At 44.6% G+C, this 18846-nt stretch overlaps 1 protein-coding gene across 2 annotated transcripts in view; it reads right to left on the reverse strand.

The window, feature by feature from the left end:
• Positions 1–16839, reverse strand: part of NR4A3 (nuclear receptor subfamily 4 group A member 3) — a 33774-nt gene extending 16935 nt beyond the window's left edge. Inside the window, exons 1-5 of one of the 2 annotated variants that reach the window (XM_074945132.1) lie at positions 16399–16839; positions 13125–13274; positions 9436–10328; positions 6695–6824; positions 5631–5803 (exon numbers count right to left, since the gene is read on the reverse strand). In XM_074945132.1, coding sequence (XP_074801233.1) covers positions 5631–5803; positions 6695–6824; positions 9436–10326 — 1194 coding nt within the window. In that variant the 5' untranslated portion in view covers positions 10327–10328; positions 13125–13274; positions 16399–16839. Of the gene's footprint in view, positions 1–5630; positions 5804–6694; positions 6825–9435; positions 10329–13124; positions 13275–14436; positions 14569–16398 lie in introns of those variants that run through there. The other variant, XM_074945133.1, reaches the window with a different exon arrangement.
• Between the last annotated feature and the right edge of the window lie 2007 nt (positions 16840–18846).

Genomic DNA, 18846 nt, shown 5'->3' on the forward strand with positions numbered 1-18846 from the left:
ATCTTATGCCCAGGGTCTAAGTCTGGCCCTAGTCTCTCTGTGACATGGAGCACAGCCAGAGTGATGTGGCCCAGCCTATTACTGTGTCTGAGAAGTGCTGCTGGTTTCCTGAGTGGAGAGAGATGAACCTGGAATTTACTCCATGGCTGTAACAACTTCCTCTCCACTAGGTCCTTCGGAGTAATTTCTGGGAGGGATTTAGTGCAAACAGTATCGCCCTGGGCCTCCCACCAAAAGATCTCCACAGCTGACGGAGAGAAGCACTTCAAAGAGCACCCTCAACTGGCAGCTAGAGACAGAGCCCATTGACTTGAGGAGTCCGCTGATAACACCATCAAGGGGGGACAAGGTGGGAGGGGAAAGACCCCCCAGCCTCCCTCAATGACAACAGGAATGTTTCTTGGGCCCCTACTACTGCCACCTCACCGCCCTTGCAGATCTGATTGAGGCTGTTACTGCAGCCACAAGCTCTTCCTCTGTGGAGGAGTGAGAGGGGGAAGGTGCAAAGAGGAACCCTGGAGTGGGTAGCTCTTGTCCACTACATACTCCCCTAGGGGAAGCAGGTTCACCGATGGTGTAGAATGAGCAGGATGAATGGTCTCAGAATCATGGGTAGGTTGGAGATACACAAGAAGTGACACTGGAAACCCTACATAACTCTGGCCACATCTGAGGTATCTCTGCTGGCGCTAAGTAATTCCTGTCTGCTCAACCCAGCATTAGCTGCAGGGCCATTTCTCATCCTGTGCTCCCATTGCCTCTCCCAGTCATAAAAGCACATGTGATCCCTCTGATGAAGTTCATATGGGGAAAAATCCTGCCCCTGTAGCTATGGAGGGTCACCTGACACTGAACCAGTGCAGACAGGAAGATGCAGGGCTGTTCAGGGTGTGCACATTGCATGGTTACACAAGTCCTTGGTCCTCCCGCCAGGAAGGGGGCCGGGGGTGCACAAGTGGGAAGAGAGGCTCTTCTAGCCATTGGAAGCAATAGCCGTTGTGGAGTGGCTATGCAGCTTCTCCATGGCCTGGAGGGGGCTAGGAGGATGATTTCACCACCATCACCACTGGTCCCCTGTGCATCTGCCCAGTACTTGGCCCAGATACTCAGTCTGGGTGCTGGGATTTGGCTTCCCCCTGAGGTTAGCAGGGCAAATTAATCTGGCTCGTGTGTGACACTGGAATTCAAGGAGCATGTGCTGCACAGACTGTCAGTTCCCGGACTCCTGTTTTACGTGCTGCTCAGACTGTGCAGAGGAGGGGGGTGGCTATGTGGTGCCATGGGGCATGTCACCTCTGGGTGTGCCATCTGACTCCTGCATGCTGTCAGCCTGTTTGCTAATTATTACAGAACATAAACCACAATGTACATCTCCCTATCATTTTGGCCTTAGAGCAGGATACTTGTTTAGTAGGTTACATGGTGAGGCCATAAGTGATTATAAAATAAGAAGGCTCCAGTGCAAGTGAACAACCTCCACAAATTCCCAAAAGCAAAATGGGGAGGGGGCGGGGGGCGGGGAGGAGGAACTGACCTGGGCAGTTACTCCAGACTCATGGGAAATCTGGCTGCACTCAAATACGCTGGCAGCCAAGTCCCTCCAAAGTGCTGCATGACATCATGCATTTTGGATGTTCTTTGTCATAGTTATTGGGTAAGTAAAACATCTCTCCTCCCCCAAGGTCAGATCCTGCCCCCAAGACCTTTGCATGCAGGGGACCCTCTGTGTGTGGATCCCCCCATCCCATGCAGAAATTTTGGAGGGTAGCAACTTTTGTGGTACCCCCTATATCCACACTACGCGAGGGGATGGACGTGGGTCAGGGAACAGATGGACCTGATCTGGGAGAGGGCAACCACCCACCAGCCGCACACAAATTGCTCGGAAAAGGTACGATACCTCCAGGCTGTATTAACTTTTCTGCAGAGCTACATATTGGGGAGCCCCCATTTAATGGGCTCTGGAGACAGCCACAGCCAGGAAACCCCAGAGCCAATGTGGAGGAGATGCAGAACCCCAGGATCTGCTTGGCCCTAGGGAGACCCACTTGATTGTGCAGGGGTGGAACTATGGCACATTCATTCCATGAGGGGCAAACAGAATGATTTGAGGGAAATTCCTCCCTCTTCCACAGGTATTTCTGAGGCAGGACATGCTCTGAGCCACAGAAATCAGCAAAAAGAAAAAAATATAACGCTCTGAAGTCATCCCATGCGTAGCTCATCTGAAGTCAATCGGGATAAATCTGACCCAGTATTTTTAAAGCACTCCTTGACCACATTAAATTGACCTATAATGGCAGCAACAACACAGAATGTTACCATTTTCTAACTCTAACGTGAATATTTCCGTGTTACATTAGAGAAGCAGGTTTATTAAATTGAATATATGTTTAATAACTCTACATATTTCTTAGATTTGTTTTGCTAATTCTAGTAGCTCAATCCAGCCCATGGGAGCATGATAAGCAGAATGACAGAAATTGTATTTCCTACCTTTGAACGGTTAGTCACTGCTAGAGTATGTCATTCATTACTAGAAAGGCTCACATTTTACCAAAAATAGATGAGGAAACCAACTGGGGCCAAATTCTACAGTCCTGGATTACGCACAAATCATTCCCTGCACTGGGAAAACTCAACAATCACCCCATGGGAAGGGGCTGGTGTTTACCTCACTCCTGCAGAAAACAACTAGCAGGCCTGGCCTTAGTCAAGAGACCATTGAAGAGAAGGGGGAGCACTCTGCACTCCATGAGACATCACCACAAACTGGAGGCACTTTGGGAGAAAGTCAGAAGAGGAGACCTTCCCCTAGCCCCCAGGACATGGCTTCTTTATGAACGAAGCTATCCAGGGAACCCTGCCTGTGGTTGCTGCCAAGATTTTCCCCAAGGGGAGCTCCCGTGTACAGCAGCATTATTTTATGTAGGATATGAAAGTCTGATGCTGTGCAAAGTGGTCATACACCCCTGTTCCACCCCTTCCTGCTTATGTCAGACCTCCTGGAGCTTGCATGGTTTCAAAAACATGGAGGAGGCTTCCTTAGATTTCAAGGGGAGGAGCAATTATACGCTTAGTGCATCTCCTGTTTCTGCATTGTGACCCTGGCATTTGCTTAATTTCTGGCCTCTATAAATACAGAGGGTTTTATTATAAATACAGATTACTGCCCTATTTTACCCTTAATCAGGCAAAATTCTTACTGAAGTTGATGGGAATGCTGCCTGAATAAGGAGTGCTAGATTTGGGGCTTTATTCGCTTGTCACTTACACAGTACAAGTCTGAACTTCATGGAATTACAACAGTGAAACAGGTGTGAGACGAATATGGCCCTTGGCCTTTAATAAGTTATAAAACAATCTTCCTAGTAATTGTTTCGGAAACCATATATCTTAATATTCTGTTACTGTGGACAGATAAATTAAAACCAACTCCGAAATGAAGAGTAGCAATGTTCTGAATAGAAATAAGATTTGTTTTGACATTCCAAGGTTATATGATTATTTGGATTTTCTTTGTGCAATGTACTGATTCTTTTTTTTTTTTAAACAAATCCTGTATTGAGGTTTTTATTGCTATTTTATTACGGCAGGCAAGACAATATTATTAGATTACAGTATGCTAGAAATTTGAAAAATTAAGGCCCCATTCCTGCAATGTATTGTGTGTGGGTGCCCTTCCATCAAGGCATGGGGTCCACCTGCATGCAATGCACTGCAGAATCAGTATCTTACTGAACACACCTATAATTACTCTGCTCAGCAACAGAATTCATGAAAGTGGTTTTGTAAGTACATGTTTTTACTACATATACCATTCCACTAATATCAGTTGATTTACACTTTTCATTTTGTTCACGCTAATTCCTTAAAAAATATGCAGAACATTTACAAAGATATGATTCATTAATTTATGTTAGGAGGCTTAAAAAGAGGTTTTCAGTACTACGAAGCACTACCAACTATTATATTTTACTCTAAAGTAAAGTTAGGGTGTCAAATCCTGCCAACCACCAATCAGACACAACAGAATCTTTTCGTTATGAAGCATAAACTAATTTAACATCAACAATGCAGTTTTCCTTAGGCTTCCAATGAAATTGTACATAATCATAAAAAATATTAACCACTTAGATCTATGAGCTATTTTTGTACGAACTGAAATAGTCACTGTAGGTTTTTTAAAAGAAAATCACATAAAAAATACACAATTTTCATTGGATTTTTGTCAATGTCAAAAAGCTATACATCTATCAGTATACATTCAGGGGCTCAATCCTGCATATACACATCTGGGTAACTTTACTCACAGAAGTAAGTCCATTTAATTCAGTAGGACTATGTACATCAGTAAAGTTACTGACATGCATAAATGTTTGTAGGTTCAGGCCCCAATGTGTTTTGGGAAAGTTAAAATAAATGAAAATATACCCAATGCATTCTCCCATTAAAAATCATCAGACAAAAATATAAACTGGGTGCTTAATAAACAGAGCAAAAAAATTCTATAGGTAACTATAGATTAGCCTGTAGAAAAGCATCTGTAATGTGCCTATAATTATTAAAGAATGTCAATATAATTACAAATAAATGGAAAGGTTATTAATATATATAAAATAGAATATATAGAATCTTCTTAATAGCAAATGATGCATTGGCTGCATAGAGTGATGTTGTTTTGACCAGTCTCATATTTAGTAAAATTTAATAAAGAGAAAGGGATTTGTTCATGATTTTCCACATATGTGTTTTTTCTTTCCTTGTTTTGGAATTTCAATCATATATTTTAATAAGTGCAGGTGAGCTATAGCCTATTTTCTGCAATAGATAACAAAATAGCTCATCATTATTTAAATAAAATAAATATATAAAAATAAAGTTACAAAAATCTACAATATATGAGAATTCTTTGCTTTTTCAATTATTTTTTTCAGTTTGATTTAAAGAACTATTCGACAGACTTGGATTAATAAATAATACCTATCTCTTATATAGTGCTTTTCATCAGTAGGTCTCAAAGCACATTACAAAGGAGGTCAGTATCATTGTAATTTACTCCGTCAACCTAATATGCATGCTGTATGATGCAATGGTCCAATCCTGCTCCTACTGAAAACAATGGTGAAACTCCCATTGATTTTAACTGGAGCAGAGCTGGATGCCTATTTGTTTCAACAACCAGGTATAACTTCTCATAACCCATCTATCTGAATATGAGAAAAGCAGTTAGGTTTTCCAAACTAGAAATTAAGACCCCAATCCCACAACTGACCGCACAGGAGCACATCCCGGAGTCTGCCCTGAGTCCTGTTAAAGTCAATGGAGCTCTGCACAGTCTGTTGCGGGAACAGTGCCCTATTTACCTATGCACACTTGCTTTAGCACACCTGTGGGGAGTACTGCAGATAGTCTTGTGTCTTAAACTCTGTATCACAACAGATAGAGGCTAAAATTAATTCCCAGTGTAACTCCATTTAAGTCAGTGCTGACACACCTGGAATAGGGCACTGGGTCAGTTATTACTTTATCTAAATTTTACAGTTTTCTCTCATTTCAATGTACTGATTGTTAAATTTTAAAAAATACAATTTAGCAATTATTTCTATGCAAAAAATCATAAAACATACTCTGGAATAATCAAGCTCTCGGGGTGTGGAGTCAGTTAAAGCGCGGACCAGGGCATTCATCATACTGATTGGAGGAGAAGGTGGGGAGGGCTGGGAAGGTTCCTGCTGTAAAGGGCTCTTTGGTTTGGAAGGCAGACGACCTCTTCTCCCTTTCAGGCTATCAGTACGGACAACTGATTAAAGAAGAACAAAAATCAGTCCACAAAGACATCACCAAAAAGCTACAACCACAAATGAGCACCAGGTTAGTTCTTAATTATGATTAGTCCGGCAAAATCCATAATATGCTTCCATTTAGATAGATAGATCACTGCCATCCTTAATTGCAGAGATATAAGTGAATATTATAAAACAGTGTGAAGCTCAGACTTGTAGCCAGCAATGTTACATCTGACCAGCGCCCTTTTTATGTAACCCCAGTTCTGTCCCTGTATGTTTAAGTTTTGCACGCACACACACAAATACAAACCCCAATAATTATACGAATAATGTACATTTAAGCCTTCTTACTGAATAATTCTTAGCTTCCTTAAAACACTTCACATGCTATGGGCCTGATCCTGAAAATGCTTACTCATGTGAGTACTTCCATCAGTGGGACTACTCACATACTTAAGCATTTGCAGGATTCAATCCTGGTTCCATTACAATCAATGGCAAACCTTATATTTAATTCCATGGGAACAGACCAGCGCCCTATGTAAAGGTACGCAGGACACAATGTAATGCAGCCCCTCTGTGAGGTGGCAGCCAACTGCAGTACAGCACACTGTACAGCAGGAAAGGGAGGAGAAACTTTGGCCAGGGTCACTGGGAAAATATCTTCCTCTGATGACCTTGCAGTTCTTGAACCTGTGGTTCCAGAGTATCCAGATATTATAAACCTAACGCCTGGAAAAAGAAAAAAAACAACTTACATATATTGCATATACCCACGCTTTGGAGGTAAGTAAACTAAAAAGCCTCCCATTATAAAATTCCTCATAAAAATTAAATCTATATATTTTAACATAAGCAAATTTAATATTCAGATATTTGTGCTTATGATAGCATATGTTCCTTACCTTCTTTAACCATGCCGACACTGAGACACTTCTGAAAGCGGCAGTACTGGCATCTGTTACGACGTCTCTTATCCACTGGACAGTTTTTATTTGCCAAACAAACATATTTTGCGTTTTTCTGAACTGTTCTCTGAGAAAATGCAACGCAGAAATAGTCAACTGATAGTTTCTTGAATGAGCTAGGACCTGACAAGATGTATTTTAATTACAATGTGAAAAGCGACAGTGCAATTTGTATAATTAGATAAAATTAATTTCCTAACACACTAGCCTGGAGGAAAAACAGTTTTATTGGTGTTAGCTGCTGACAATGAAAATTGTCTAGGATTGTTCTGAAGCAAGTCTCAGGAGACAGCCAACTTTGAATGATAAAATCATATCTGAAATTACCAGGTCATCGCATCTACCTTTGGGGATTAGATTATCTCCGCTTTTAATATCCCATTGGGAACAATTTTCTACTTGGTTCATTCCCCTGATTATTACTGACCTTATTAAAATAGAATCAAAATAATCTGGTATGTACTTCTCTTGCTATCGCTGTTGTTAGTCAAATATCACAATAACTGGTTTTGCTAGCCATTAAAATCAGTACAGATGAAATCAAAACTACAAAAACCAAACCAAAAAAACCCCCAAACCTTTCACAATTTAGTTAACTCTCATGGAAAAATAACTTATTTTGGAGTAAATGAATGGAATTATATTTATACTGACACTTGCTTAGCTATAAAACAAATGTTTGGAGAGATGCTGACCAATTTATTTTTAAAATCCTACATTTATATTCTAACAAATAATTTTGAAAACTATCAAATAGTTCAGATTTTATAAAAATAAGTTAAGACTAGAAAAAGAATAAAGCAGATATTGGTACAAAAAGTGTAATGTGTTTTAATATTTAAAATCAATGCTATTTCAATAAATAACTCAATTTCACCACAGATGAGCAATTAATAGCAAAGACTTAAAAGCAACCACAATAAAATTCATAATTACTGTGACATTATAAACTGAATCTTTCATCAATATGAAATTATGTAGAAAAATGTTATTTCTTTCACATTTGTGTTCCTTGTGCAATAAAGGACAAGATCAAAAGTAATAAAAATAAGAAACACATCAAATCATTCACCACTTAAATGACAATTGCATCTTGTACTTGGAAAATAATTTTGTAAATTTAGGGCCCAATCCTGCTCCCATATAAATTCACAGCAGTTTAGCTATTGACTTCCACAGGAGTAGGAACTTCATAGCTACTTTTCCCAGATGATTTTTGGTACCTATTCTAATTATATTTAATCAACTAAGAGTTTTAATAGATATGTGTATTTTTACCATATTATAAAAGTATTATCATTGAGTAATGTTACTAGTAGTAAGTGCAATAAAAAAATGTTTTAAACTTCCTGCTCCTATCAAAGCCAATGCAAAAACTTCCATTAACTTAAACAGGAGCAGGTCTCCGATCTTTACAGAAAGAAATTGACTAAATCAAACCTTCAACCTTGATACTAATAAATCAAACCCTAAGATCTACTGCAAGCTCTAAATTTAAACATGCCATTTGTAAGAGTAAACTGAAACCTTACATACGATCTGTAAAAAGCAAAAACAAATACTAAAACCTAGCATTAAAAACAAACAAAAAAATACATAAACCCAGAAAGCATAAGCAGAATTTTTCTTCATAGTGAATACGTTATGTATTACCTGTACCCAGAACCTTCTCAGTTAGTCTCAGAGCTAATATTGAGGCACTGAATAGTGCTTCGTCATTGCACTACTTAATACCTTTCACAGATCAGAATTCACTGGTTTCTCAACTAAATAGTTGTAGTCAAGCAGCAACTTCCTAGCATTACAAATGTTCTGTTTTATAACATACATTGACTCAATTGCCTCCTTGGCATGTCCTTAAATCTACATTTCTTTGGATTACCCTATGGAGAGAGGTTACACTTTTCACTGTTACTACTAGCTGAATTATCGGGACATCTGTATTTCATGCCTTGTTTTAAAAATATTTAATTAGTCTGAATGCCCCAGAAAAGTCCAATTTGTTGAGAGCAAAATAAATGCAGCTAGATTTATTTCAAGAGAAGCTCCTGAAATAGTTGCCCTGCACTCCACGGAAAGTCATTATGTGCCAGACACTAGGCTGGTGTATATCAGTTTAGCTCCAGTGATTCAGCCAACTGAGGCCTTGTCTACACAGTGTGTTAGTCCACACCAGAGCAGTATAAATTCTAGTGCACACTAGCATGTTGCACACTGACTAGCACAGCATGCATTCTTAGTACTTTTTGAAATGGCCGGGATTACATTAACGCACACTAGGGAACTTTTAGTGCACGGCAGTAGGGTCCCACAGGCCAGTTAGTGCATGACATACTAATGTGCACTAAAATTTACACCCCTTTGGTGCAGACTAACCTGCAGTGTAGCCACGCCCTGAGACTCTGGGTGAGAACTAGCCCAATCTCTACACTACATCCTCTGGAAGATATGATTTGGCTTTGTATGAATAGTCACTTGGTGTCTACCTTCCCCCACCACACTACCCAGATGGTGGGTTTTCACTCTAATATACACTTGGCTCACAGAATCATCCTAACTTTTCTGGGTGAACTTATCAGCATAACAACAACCGAAGCAGTCAGTGGTTAGCGTGAATGGTGTGGGGATGACTTGGGATGGGGGGTTGGCGTCTGTGTGTAAGTATATACGGTTCTCACCTTAAAGAAGCCCTTGCACCCCTCGCACGTCCGTACCCCATAGTGTTGGCAGGCAGCATTGTCCCCGCACACAGCGCAAGTGCCTTCTCCAGATGAGGAGCTCCTGCTGGGCGGGGAAGGCAGGCCACTGCTGCTGCCACTGCTCTCGCCCAACAGGCTGGAAGTGGCTGCATTGAGGCCCAGTGGCGAGAAGGCTAAGGCGGCTGCTCTTTTGGCCAGGGGGAGCCCATAAGGATGGTTCTCCATAGTGGTTTGACCGGCAGTGGGTCTGTCAGATCCCAGAGGCAGGCTCAGGGCAGCAGGGTCATAGCACATGTGGGCACCAGCTGCAGGCGTGTGGGGTGGCGAGTGCTTGAAGTGGAAGAGGGGGAAGCGGGTGGGCACAGTCTTCATAGGGGCAGAGTCCATCAGGTGGCTGGGGGCCATGCAGGTCTGTGCAGGTTGCAGCGGATGTGGGGGTTCATCCCACATGGAGGCCTGGTGAGAAGGGAATCCGGGAGTAGTGGGCGTGGAAGGCGGGGACTGCTTGAAGTACATGGAGGTGCTGGGCATCCCTTCATCTGTGGAGGGCGGCAGTGAGGAGTGGTAACTATGTAGCCGGCTGTCTTCCATTTTTATGAGGGGCCTCTGGCTGGAGGAGGCAGATTGCATTTGGTACAGGCAGGAGGGCTTGAGCTCATAGCTGCCAGAGTAACCCTCCATGAAGGTGCTGAAGCTGGGCAGGGAGGTGGTGGCGGTGGCAGTGATCTCGGTGCTGCTCAGGTCCATGGTCAGTTTGGTGTAGTCAGGATTCATGATCTCTGAGCTGTACTCTGAGCCATATGCGTAGGTCTGAGCTGCATAACTCGAACCAGGAGGTGAAGGGCTATACTGAGCTTGCACACAGGGCATATCTGCAAGGGCAAAAGGGGCCATTAGCAACAACAACAAACAATAACCACGCTGCGGCTGCAGCTTCAGGTCATCACTTACATTTCTCTTAGCCTTTTATGGTGATTTCCTGCATTTCACGGAGAGAAATTAGACACCCACTGCCAGAATGTGGGAGTTATAAATTTCCTCTGAGTACTCAGTATTTGAGAAGAAATATGTATTAGATGCATATGGGGCCACATTCTGCTCTCAGTTACGTTGGTTGAAATTACTGGAGTTACCCCAATTTTACACTGGTGTAAGTGAGAGCAGAAGCTGGCCCTAACTGCCCTAGCTCTACTGCCTAACGGACATAGATGTCAATGAGAATTAAACAAGAAGCATGAAACCAGTATATGAATACATGCAATTATGCCATAAAATTTTCATAACGGAAAAACCACACTATCACAGTCTATTATGTATATAAAGGTATTGTCTACAGTGTACTTCAAAGACACAACTCAAATCACTGTATCTGTTACTTAGGAGCTGTGAAGATAAATACTTCTTACTTGACCTAGAGCCTACATACTGTATTTTTGATCAGATCATAATTAAGGGGGATATCTTGCCATCAGCTTTTAAGAAGAACTCCCCATTATAGGGAGGACTGCTAAAAAAGATGCCCTTTAGACCCTAACGTTTTTTAGAATGTAAAGGCAAAAGTACACTGTATTTCTGTCCCGATTGCTATAGGAGATCTAGGTTGAGGTTGATACTAGTCCTGTATTTTTTTTACATTGCGTCATGAAAGTAAATCCAGTTCACTCACACAAGGAGTTTATTTATTTATTTATTTTCCACTTCTCTGTTCTTCACTTTATTGCTCACAGACCCAATACAGCAATCTGTATGAGGTTTGCCTGCTTAAGCACTACAGGTTTCAAGCCCAGTATTTGCAATTGAAGCTAAAGGCAGTCACTGAGTTTCACTTTGACAAAACATACATCTTATTATTAGTTAGGGAAATGCTTTCACATGGAAAACCTGAGAAAGTAAAGAAGTATTATTACCCTTGGAGGAAATATATTTCAAAATTAGGACTAGTTTATCTCTTTATAACCAGTATAATTCATATTCCAGAGGCATTGGATAAATGATACATACAAACATTTCTAAAGGTTAAAGGTAGCTGTTCTTCCTGGATATTTTAAGAAGTCCCTTTACTTTGGTTTCTTAAAACATTTACTAGAAACTCTCACACAATAATCAAATTAATTTCTATTAAATAAACTTTTAATTCCTAATTTGTAGAGAAACACATTTAAATTAAGAACAGATTTTAATTATTGTATTTTCAGGTCAGAAGAAAGACCAGCTTTTTCAAGTTTTCAAGGAACTTTGTAAAAACGTGGGAGAAAATTACTGCTTTTGTTTCCTAAAATGATTCTTTGAAGACTACTTTTATTTATATATCCAAATACTATATATTTTTTTAAAAAATAGGACAAAATCTTCATAAATCTTACCTCAAAAATCTTATTTATTTTTATTTCTAAAATGTGCCTGCCAGTCTCTGGGTGCATATACACAGTTGAACTAATGCAAATTAAGAAAGAAAACTCAGTGTCAACTTGTGATATTATCAAACAAGGGAAGTTAAACAACTGGTTTTCCTAAATATGTTGCTTATATGGTAATAGAGTAAAAGGAAATGAAACTCCTTCCATACACCTCCAATGAAAATTCTTTGAGAAATGCAGTTTAACAAGCAGAAAAATAATGTCACAAATTCACATGTTGACACAGAATCTTGTGAAGGAGAAGGATTTTCTGCCTGTGCTGAATAGGAGCAGGCGTTGATAAGAGATGACCTGCTGTTCCTCTTCTCTTCAGCAAGAATACCTGCACTACTGAATATAACATGACTATTTCACTTTAAGAAACTATTATGCTAAATTTGCTATAAGGAAATAGAAATCTGCATTAAACCCTATTTGAAGAAAAGAAGGAGGAAAGAATTAAGGTAAGGATCTATTCGGATCTGCAGAACTCCTCTTACTAGCCTGATTCCCAGTGTGATCTACTGACTAGTTCTAACCCCTGTTTTTTTCTTTCTACTTTAAGCACTGGGATTAGTTTTCCTCAAAAATAAATAATAACGTGACAATTTAATTATTATTATTTCTTAACACAAGGTACCTAAAATAATCACGAGCCCCGTTTTAAAAAGATGTATTAGCAAGACCAAGATGAATCAATAAAAAATCTGATTAGGAACATTCAGAGGCACTAACCTTTCTGAAATCTTTGCAAGAATGGTACATGAGAATACGAGTTTAATGTTCACCATAACATCCCACCCATTTCACTTTCAATTTTTACACATTGTTGGTCAGGGACTTTTAATTCCTATGGATTCAGTCATAACAGTAAAAGTTTTATTAAATACAGTCTCTGAATGACCATGCAATTAAATCGGGGACCAAAATCTTCTCGAAGGCAAACTCCCTGCGCCCTGTTCAAAGCGAAATGGCATTGCAAGAGCGAAATTTGGCCCTACGAGTTTGAAAATATTAAAACTGTTGATAGCATTTGCAAAAGAAGCTCGGCGTATTGGCAGGAGACTTTATTCTCACTCCGATTCCACTAATTCCTTGTTGCTGGGAGAAGCCAATTGTCTGGATTCTGCTCTCTGTTCCGCACGTGTAAACCCAGAATAACTCCATTGACTTCAGAGGAGCGACTCTGCATTTACACCATGTACTTCGGGGCTGAATACGTGTTCGGGCTCTGAGCGGGCAGGGGCCCCCCAGCCGCGGTGTGTCTGTTACCTGGAGGGTATCTTGCTCGCTGAATGGTGGGGCTGGTCGTCTGGACGGCGGAGGCTGCAGGGGGAGGCGGAGTGCGGGGTGGCTGGGGCCGGTCTGCGGGTCCGGGTTTGGAGCCGGGACTCAGCGTGGGGCGCTCTTCCGAACCGGGCTCTGTCACACAGCGGGGAAAGAGAGAGGTCGGGAGTCACAAGGCGGTCTGCAGCCGCTCGCGGGAGCCAGGCTCGGAGACCCGGGCTGAGATCACGCCGTGGGGCTGAACGCGAGCCGCAGAGCCGGCGATGGGAGGCAGGTTCTGAAGGGAAAGCCGCGGCTCGGCCACCTGCAGCCTGGGATAAGAGCGTTAACGTGGGAACTGGGAGGGGAGAGACAGATGTACAGTTCAGCCCCAGCTCCCCCCCAAACCGGCGAGGGGCTTCTCGTGTTCCTCGGAAAGCAGGTCGCAGCCTTTCCCCCAGAGGTTAGGAAAACTCCAGCCCTAATGCTGCCACCCCCCCCCCCCCGCCTTCTCTCTCGCTCAGGACGCCAGGGGAAGAGTCGGAAGGTGCCATGGAAAGGAAGTTTACACACGATTTTGTCAGTAGCAACGTTATGGCAATATCGGGATCGGATTGGGCGTAAAGCCAAGAAAGCCGCCTCCTTTCGCCCAGCGAAAACGCACAGAGAAAGGCGCCGTGGAAAATGTTTAGCAACTTTCCCTCTAACTGGCTTGGTCCTTTTTTGTGCTACATGTGGGGGCATTTTCGGCAGGCCAGCAGGAAGTTTAAATCCGGGTGGATCCAGGCCAGAGGACAGGTATGGCCAAGGTAGACAGGCTCTTGCAGTGAACTGAAAGGATTTCTTACCCCCCCCCCCGAGCTTGCCTTCTCCGTGCAGTCCCCGAAGGGTCGGCGCTCGCCCTCTCCCCGGGGGGTGGAGGAATCGCGGGGATCAGCCCCAGCTCAGCCCCCAAACCTAGATCAGCCCCAATGCCAGCTTCTGTTCTTGCCCTGCCTCGGGATTGCAGCGCCCCTCGCACACGGTATAAAAGCGAGGCTTTAGTCTAATCTGGGGTGAGAGACCCCCCCAGCGGGGCGGGCATCCAATAACTACACCATTTTAGAGAAGTTCCTTTCCCTCTTCCGATAATATTCAGCACCTGGAGGGCTCCAGCACGTTTGCTGTCCTCGTAGCCTACTGACAACCCCCCCTCCTTCAGCAAGTGCAGCCCTAAAACCAGCGGCCTGTCTCCTGTCCCCCGAAGGCTCGGCCGCCCTTGCGCCCTCTTCTGCCCTCGCTCCTCCCCCCCGGTGCTTTGCGGTGGCTCATCTCTTACCTGGTTTGGCTTTGTCACGCTTATTCTTGAAGCCAACACCTGCGTATCAGAGGGGAGGCTTTGCATTTCGGCGGGGAGGCACTAACATCGCCGCCCGTGTCAGGAGAGACCCCCCCCCCCTTGTGTCTATTAGCGCGAGTCCTGGCCGGGAACTTTCGCCTACTTTTGCCATCATGCCCCGCGAAGCGCTCGGGGTGTCAAACGCTCATCTGCTCTTCTCTTCTTCTCCCGGGCTTTTCCATCCCTCCCTGCTCTTGGGCCAGCGCTTGCAAGGCCGCTTCTCCCACTGCACTGAGCGCCCCAGGGCTCCCCTCCTCCCCCAAAGCCGCCGGTTACCTAGAGACACTCTCTGCGCCTTCAAACATGCAACACTCCTCCAGACTGCAGCCGCTGAGCCAGGAGCACAGAGCCTGGAGGGCTGTAAATTAGGAAGGAATAACTACCCTTGTCAAAGAGCCTTTTTTCCTCCTTACACTCTACATTCAGCCCCAAGTGACACCCCCCCCCCCCCAAGGTAATCTGAGGAGGAAACCGTGAAATGCTCCATTGTGATTGTGGCTCTTCAGCTGAGTTTCGAAACCTTCCTTTACCCCGGGAGGGACCGCGAAGGGGAAGCGTCACTGAATTAAAGTTTTAGTTGCATGTCGAGTAGCGGCTAGTTTGTAATTTAATCGCTCCGTAACTATCAAACCGACCCACGGAACTCCAGCAAATAGCGTGCAACTTCAGTCAATTTCATCTCTGCGCGGCCCCGGCCGCTCTCTGTTTCTCAGCCTCTCGCTCTCAGTGTGTCATCCTTGGGACAAGAAGAATTTAACATACAACAGTCCTCACGGAGAAAAAAAAGAAAATGAATGGAAGAAGCTAATAAGCTGAAGCAGGCTGGAGAGAATTCCAGTGACTAATTCCAGAAGTTTATTTGAAAGTGACGCTCGCAGGGGACCCCCCGCCGCCCCCCTAAAAATAGCATTTTCCGCCCTTTATTTGGGAAAACTTTGGGAGTTAAATCCTTTAGCTCAAAATAGGGTGAAAACCAAACAACACTTCTCAACAACGTAAGTAAGTTTAGACGATCCATACCGCCACCGGGACAGCGCAGTATCGCGATACTGCAGACCAATAGCTGCCCACGATATACCACACTTGAATGCCCAGTATACAATATGTTATTGATTCGTTCAAAGACAGGCGCTGTTGCACAGTTAGGAAGAGAGACAGTTATACAGCGAGTTAAGGCAGCGAGTGAAATGCAGCTCCTCTGTACTGTGACACACGTGCTGGGTCTGTATAGTAAGTAATTACAATCTATGACCTCCAAAGGGAAAGGTGCAAATTTCTTAGGAGCATCTGCCAGGCAGACGTGCCTAGCAAAGATCCCATCTCATTTCATTACAATATGCCACATTCCAACAATTACCTCTTCGGCGAACTCTTCCAGCAGTTTGTTTGTTCTCTCCTAAAGCGAGATCAGATCAACCTACCCTGCAGTCCCTATTAGTCCTAACTTGCACAAACAAAACCACTTATTTCCCAAGCACAGTTAAAGGAAGAGACAAATTACTCTAAAAGAAAAGGAGTACTTGTGGCATCTTAGAGACTAACGAATTGACTGCCATTCTTCGCTTCACCCGAGCTGCAAACTCCCCACCGCCGGCGGCAGCATCATTTCCATGACAACAACTAGCAGAAATACCTTAGTTTCGGCTGAGGCTTCTATTTCAGAAACCCAGCTCTCCTGCTCAGGAGAGGAAAAGTCTCAAGTACGGGCTAACAAAACAGCATCAAACATATATCCACCCAGGACAGAAAGGAGTAAAAGTTCCAGGGTACAGCCCCCAGCATGTTAGATTAGTAACACTGGTGTTCATCACAAACAGTTGTCATTTCAAGAGCAATATAACCGGCAGCACAACTTTTACCAAGTCCATCCACATTCTCTCTCTCCCATTCATATATACATACTTGATTGCTGTGGCGGTTCCGTCTTTACATCTAGTTTGTAAATGCCCGTTTCCTTAAATGTGCATGTAGGCTCCGTCCAGTGGCAAAATTATAAAAGGCAAACCCAAGAGGTTCTTGGAGGCTGTACAGCTGGAGGCTGCGCTATCCCGAGTCATGGGAAAGGATTACGGAGGCTTGAGAGACCAGGAGCTGAGAGCAGCCTGCTGCTGCTGCTGCTGCTGGTGGTGCTCCGGAGTGGAGCGTGTGTGCGAGAGAGTGAGTGATGATCAGCCCGCTGCAGCAATGTGCCTTTGTTTATATGCGCTGGCTCAGTGATAGAGATCTGCCTCTGTCTCTCCCTGGGTCTCTCTCTCTGTCTCTATCTCTGTGTGTGTGAGGCGAGAGAGGAAGGAGACTCCTCTGCCGCTGCTCTCTCCCTCTCCCTCTCTCTGAACGTCATTTATGTGAGAGGAGCCCTAGCGGCCTCGCCATAGAGCGACTGGAATGCGAGACGTCAATAGTGACGCCATGGGAGCCTGACGCTACTGCCCACCCCCCGCCCGCCCCAGACTCTGTGAGTCTCTCCCTCGGTACAGTGCGGCGCGTGTGAGAAAGCCCCGGCCCCGCACCTACACTGCCGGCATCTGGCTGCGACGCTCTGCTTAAATTTTCAGAGTGCTGTCAACCTGCGAGGCGTTACCAGGAGGGGAGAGGGAGGATATGGCTGGCAGGCTGGGTCTGAGTACAGGAGGCGCGGGAATGTTAGTGGCAGTCTAGATATTTATCAATAATATCTATGGCCAGGATTAAGAATTAGAGCAATGCCTTATGCTGTTACTGCACACAGGAGCATTGCTTAACCGTATATATTTCGGGACAAAATAAGAGAGTATTTAATAAGGTAAAGTTCAGACGACACTTTGGACTTGTAAACCGCGCTTATTATTGATGATGATTAAAACTGTTTAAGAGAAAAAAGTAAAAGGAAACTTTTTAATGTGTAGGAACAAGGCGCAGGTTCTGAAGGATCTCATTATACCCGGCTGGGTCTCTCTGCTCGGGTCACAAACCAGTCACTTCGGGAAACTTCATCAGGACTCCTCGTTGTTTTTGCTTATAGGTGTAGCTGTAACTCAATTGGCTTTCGCTCTAGCTGGGCTCTCAGTTATCCATTGTAACAAATGATTGTTGCTCTGTCTGATTTTATGTTTGCTCGCGTCTTCGCAATGTGAATGAGAGTAGCCTCAGGAGGAGGCTTTACTTTCTTTTCATAATAATTCTCCATATGGTGGATTAATTTGCACTCAAACAAATAAGAGCTGGACATTGCAAACTGCATAGAAAATACAAATTTGAATGAAACAGCCGCGGCTGCTGCTCACACACATGCAGGGACGAGGAGGGAGTGAAAGAAGAGATGCCGATCGCACTTTCACTTTGTTTAGGCTGGATTCACGATCCTCCTTCTCCTCTGGTGTCTACATTACACAATTCCTGGGAACCAAAAGGGTTTCTGCACTCAGTCCTGTGAAGCTGGTTTTCTTGCTTTTCCTCTCCGGAGGGAGGGGTGCAGTTCTGATTTGAAGGAGACATGGGTTGGCTTGCTATTTAGAGGGGGGGGATGTCTTTGTGAATCCGCGTGTGCATGCGGGTAAGAGTCTCACTGAAACAAGCGGAGCTTTTAATATGTAACTTGCACTGAGTCCGGGACCAGAAGTCCACCGGGGCACTGCCCAGCGACCCCAGCCCTCGATCTCCTGTGTGAGTGTCACATCCCTTCCCAATCCATCTCACAGAGGGAGCACTTGGGCTCCAAGCGAGGAATCCGGCCGCAGGCGGTTACCCAACACTAGATATTTTTTCTACTTTCTTAAACAGCGAGCCCCTTTCGGAGCCAATCAGAGGGAACACGTCACTATGGAACGCCGTCCTCTTGCCGGCGCGCCCAATCCCTGCACACGATGCGCCGGGCTCCATTCCAAGGGGCGGGACCCGAGACCTGACGCACAAGAGGCGCGTGATTGACGCAAGCTGTGTTGCTAAATTTAGCCTCTGGGCTGTGTAAGCCGATTGCGATCGCGCGGGGGAGGGGGCGGAGCCCATTGAGCGGCGGTGGCGGCGGGCCGGCCGCGCGCGCGCGCGGTGCTGGGGCTATTTTGGGTCCCTGCTTTGATTCGGCCAAGCCAAATATAGCTGCAGCCGGGTATTTATAGCCCTGGCGAGTCCCATTGTCGTGAGGGCCGCGCCCCCGCCTGGCTTCCTCGGGGCGGGGGACCTCAGGGATGGAGCCCGCTCACCAGCGAGCGCTGCTGCGCCCTTGCTGCCCCCCCCCCCCGGGCTGCCCGCCGCGGTGGGTCGGGGGCCGGGCCCCTGCACCGGGTAGTGCCGCTGCCGGCAGCCACTGCCGGGCTGGCCTGCGGGCAGCTGGGTGCCGCCGAAGGGGAAGCTGGAGAAACTTCCCGGCAAGAG

This window comes from Natator depressus, chromosome 2 (assembly GCF_965152275.1).
Source record: "Natator depressus isolate rNatDep1 chromosome 2, rNatDep2.hap1, whole genome shotgun sequence".
In the NCBI taxonomy this organism is placed as follows: domain Eukaryota; kingdom Metazoa; phylum Chordata; order Testudines; family Cheloniidae; genus Natator; species Natator depressus.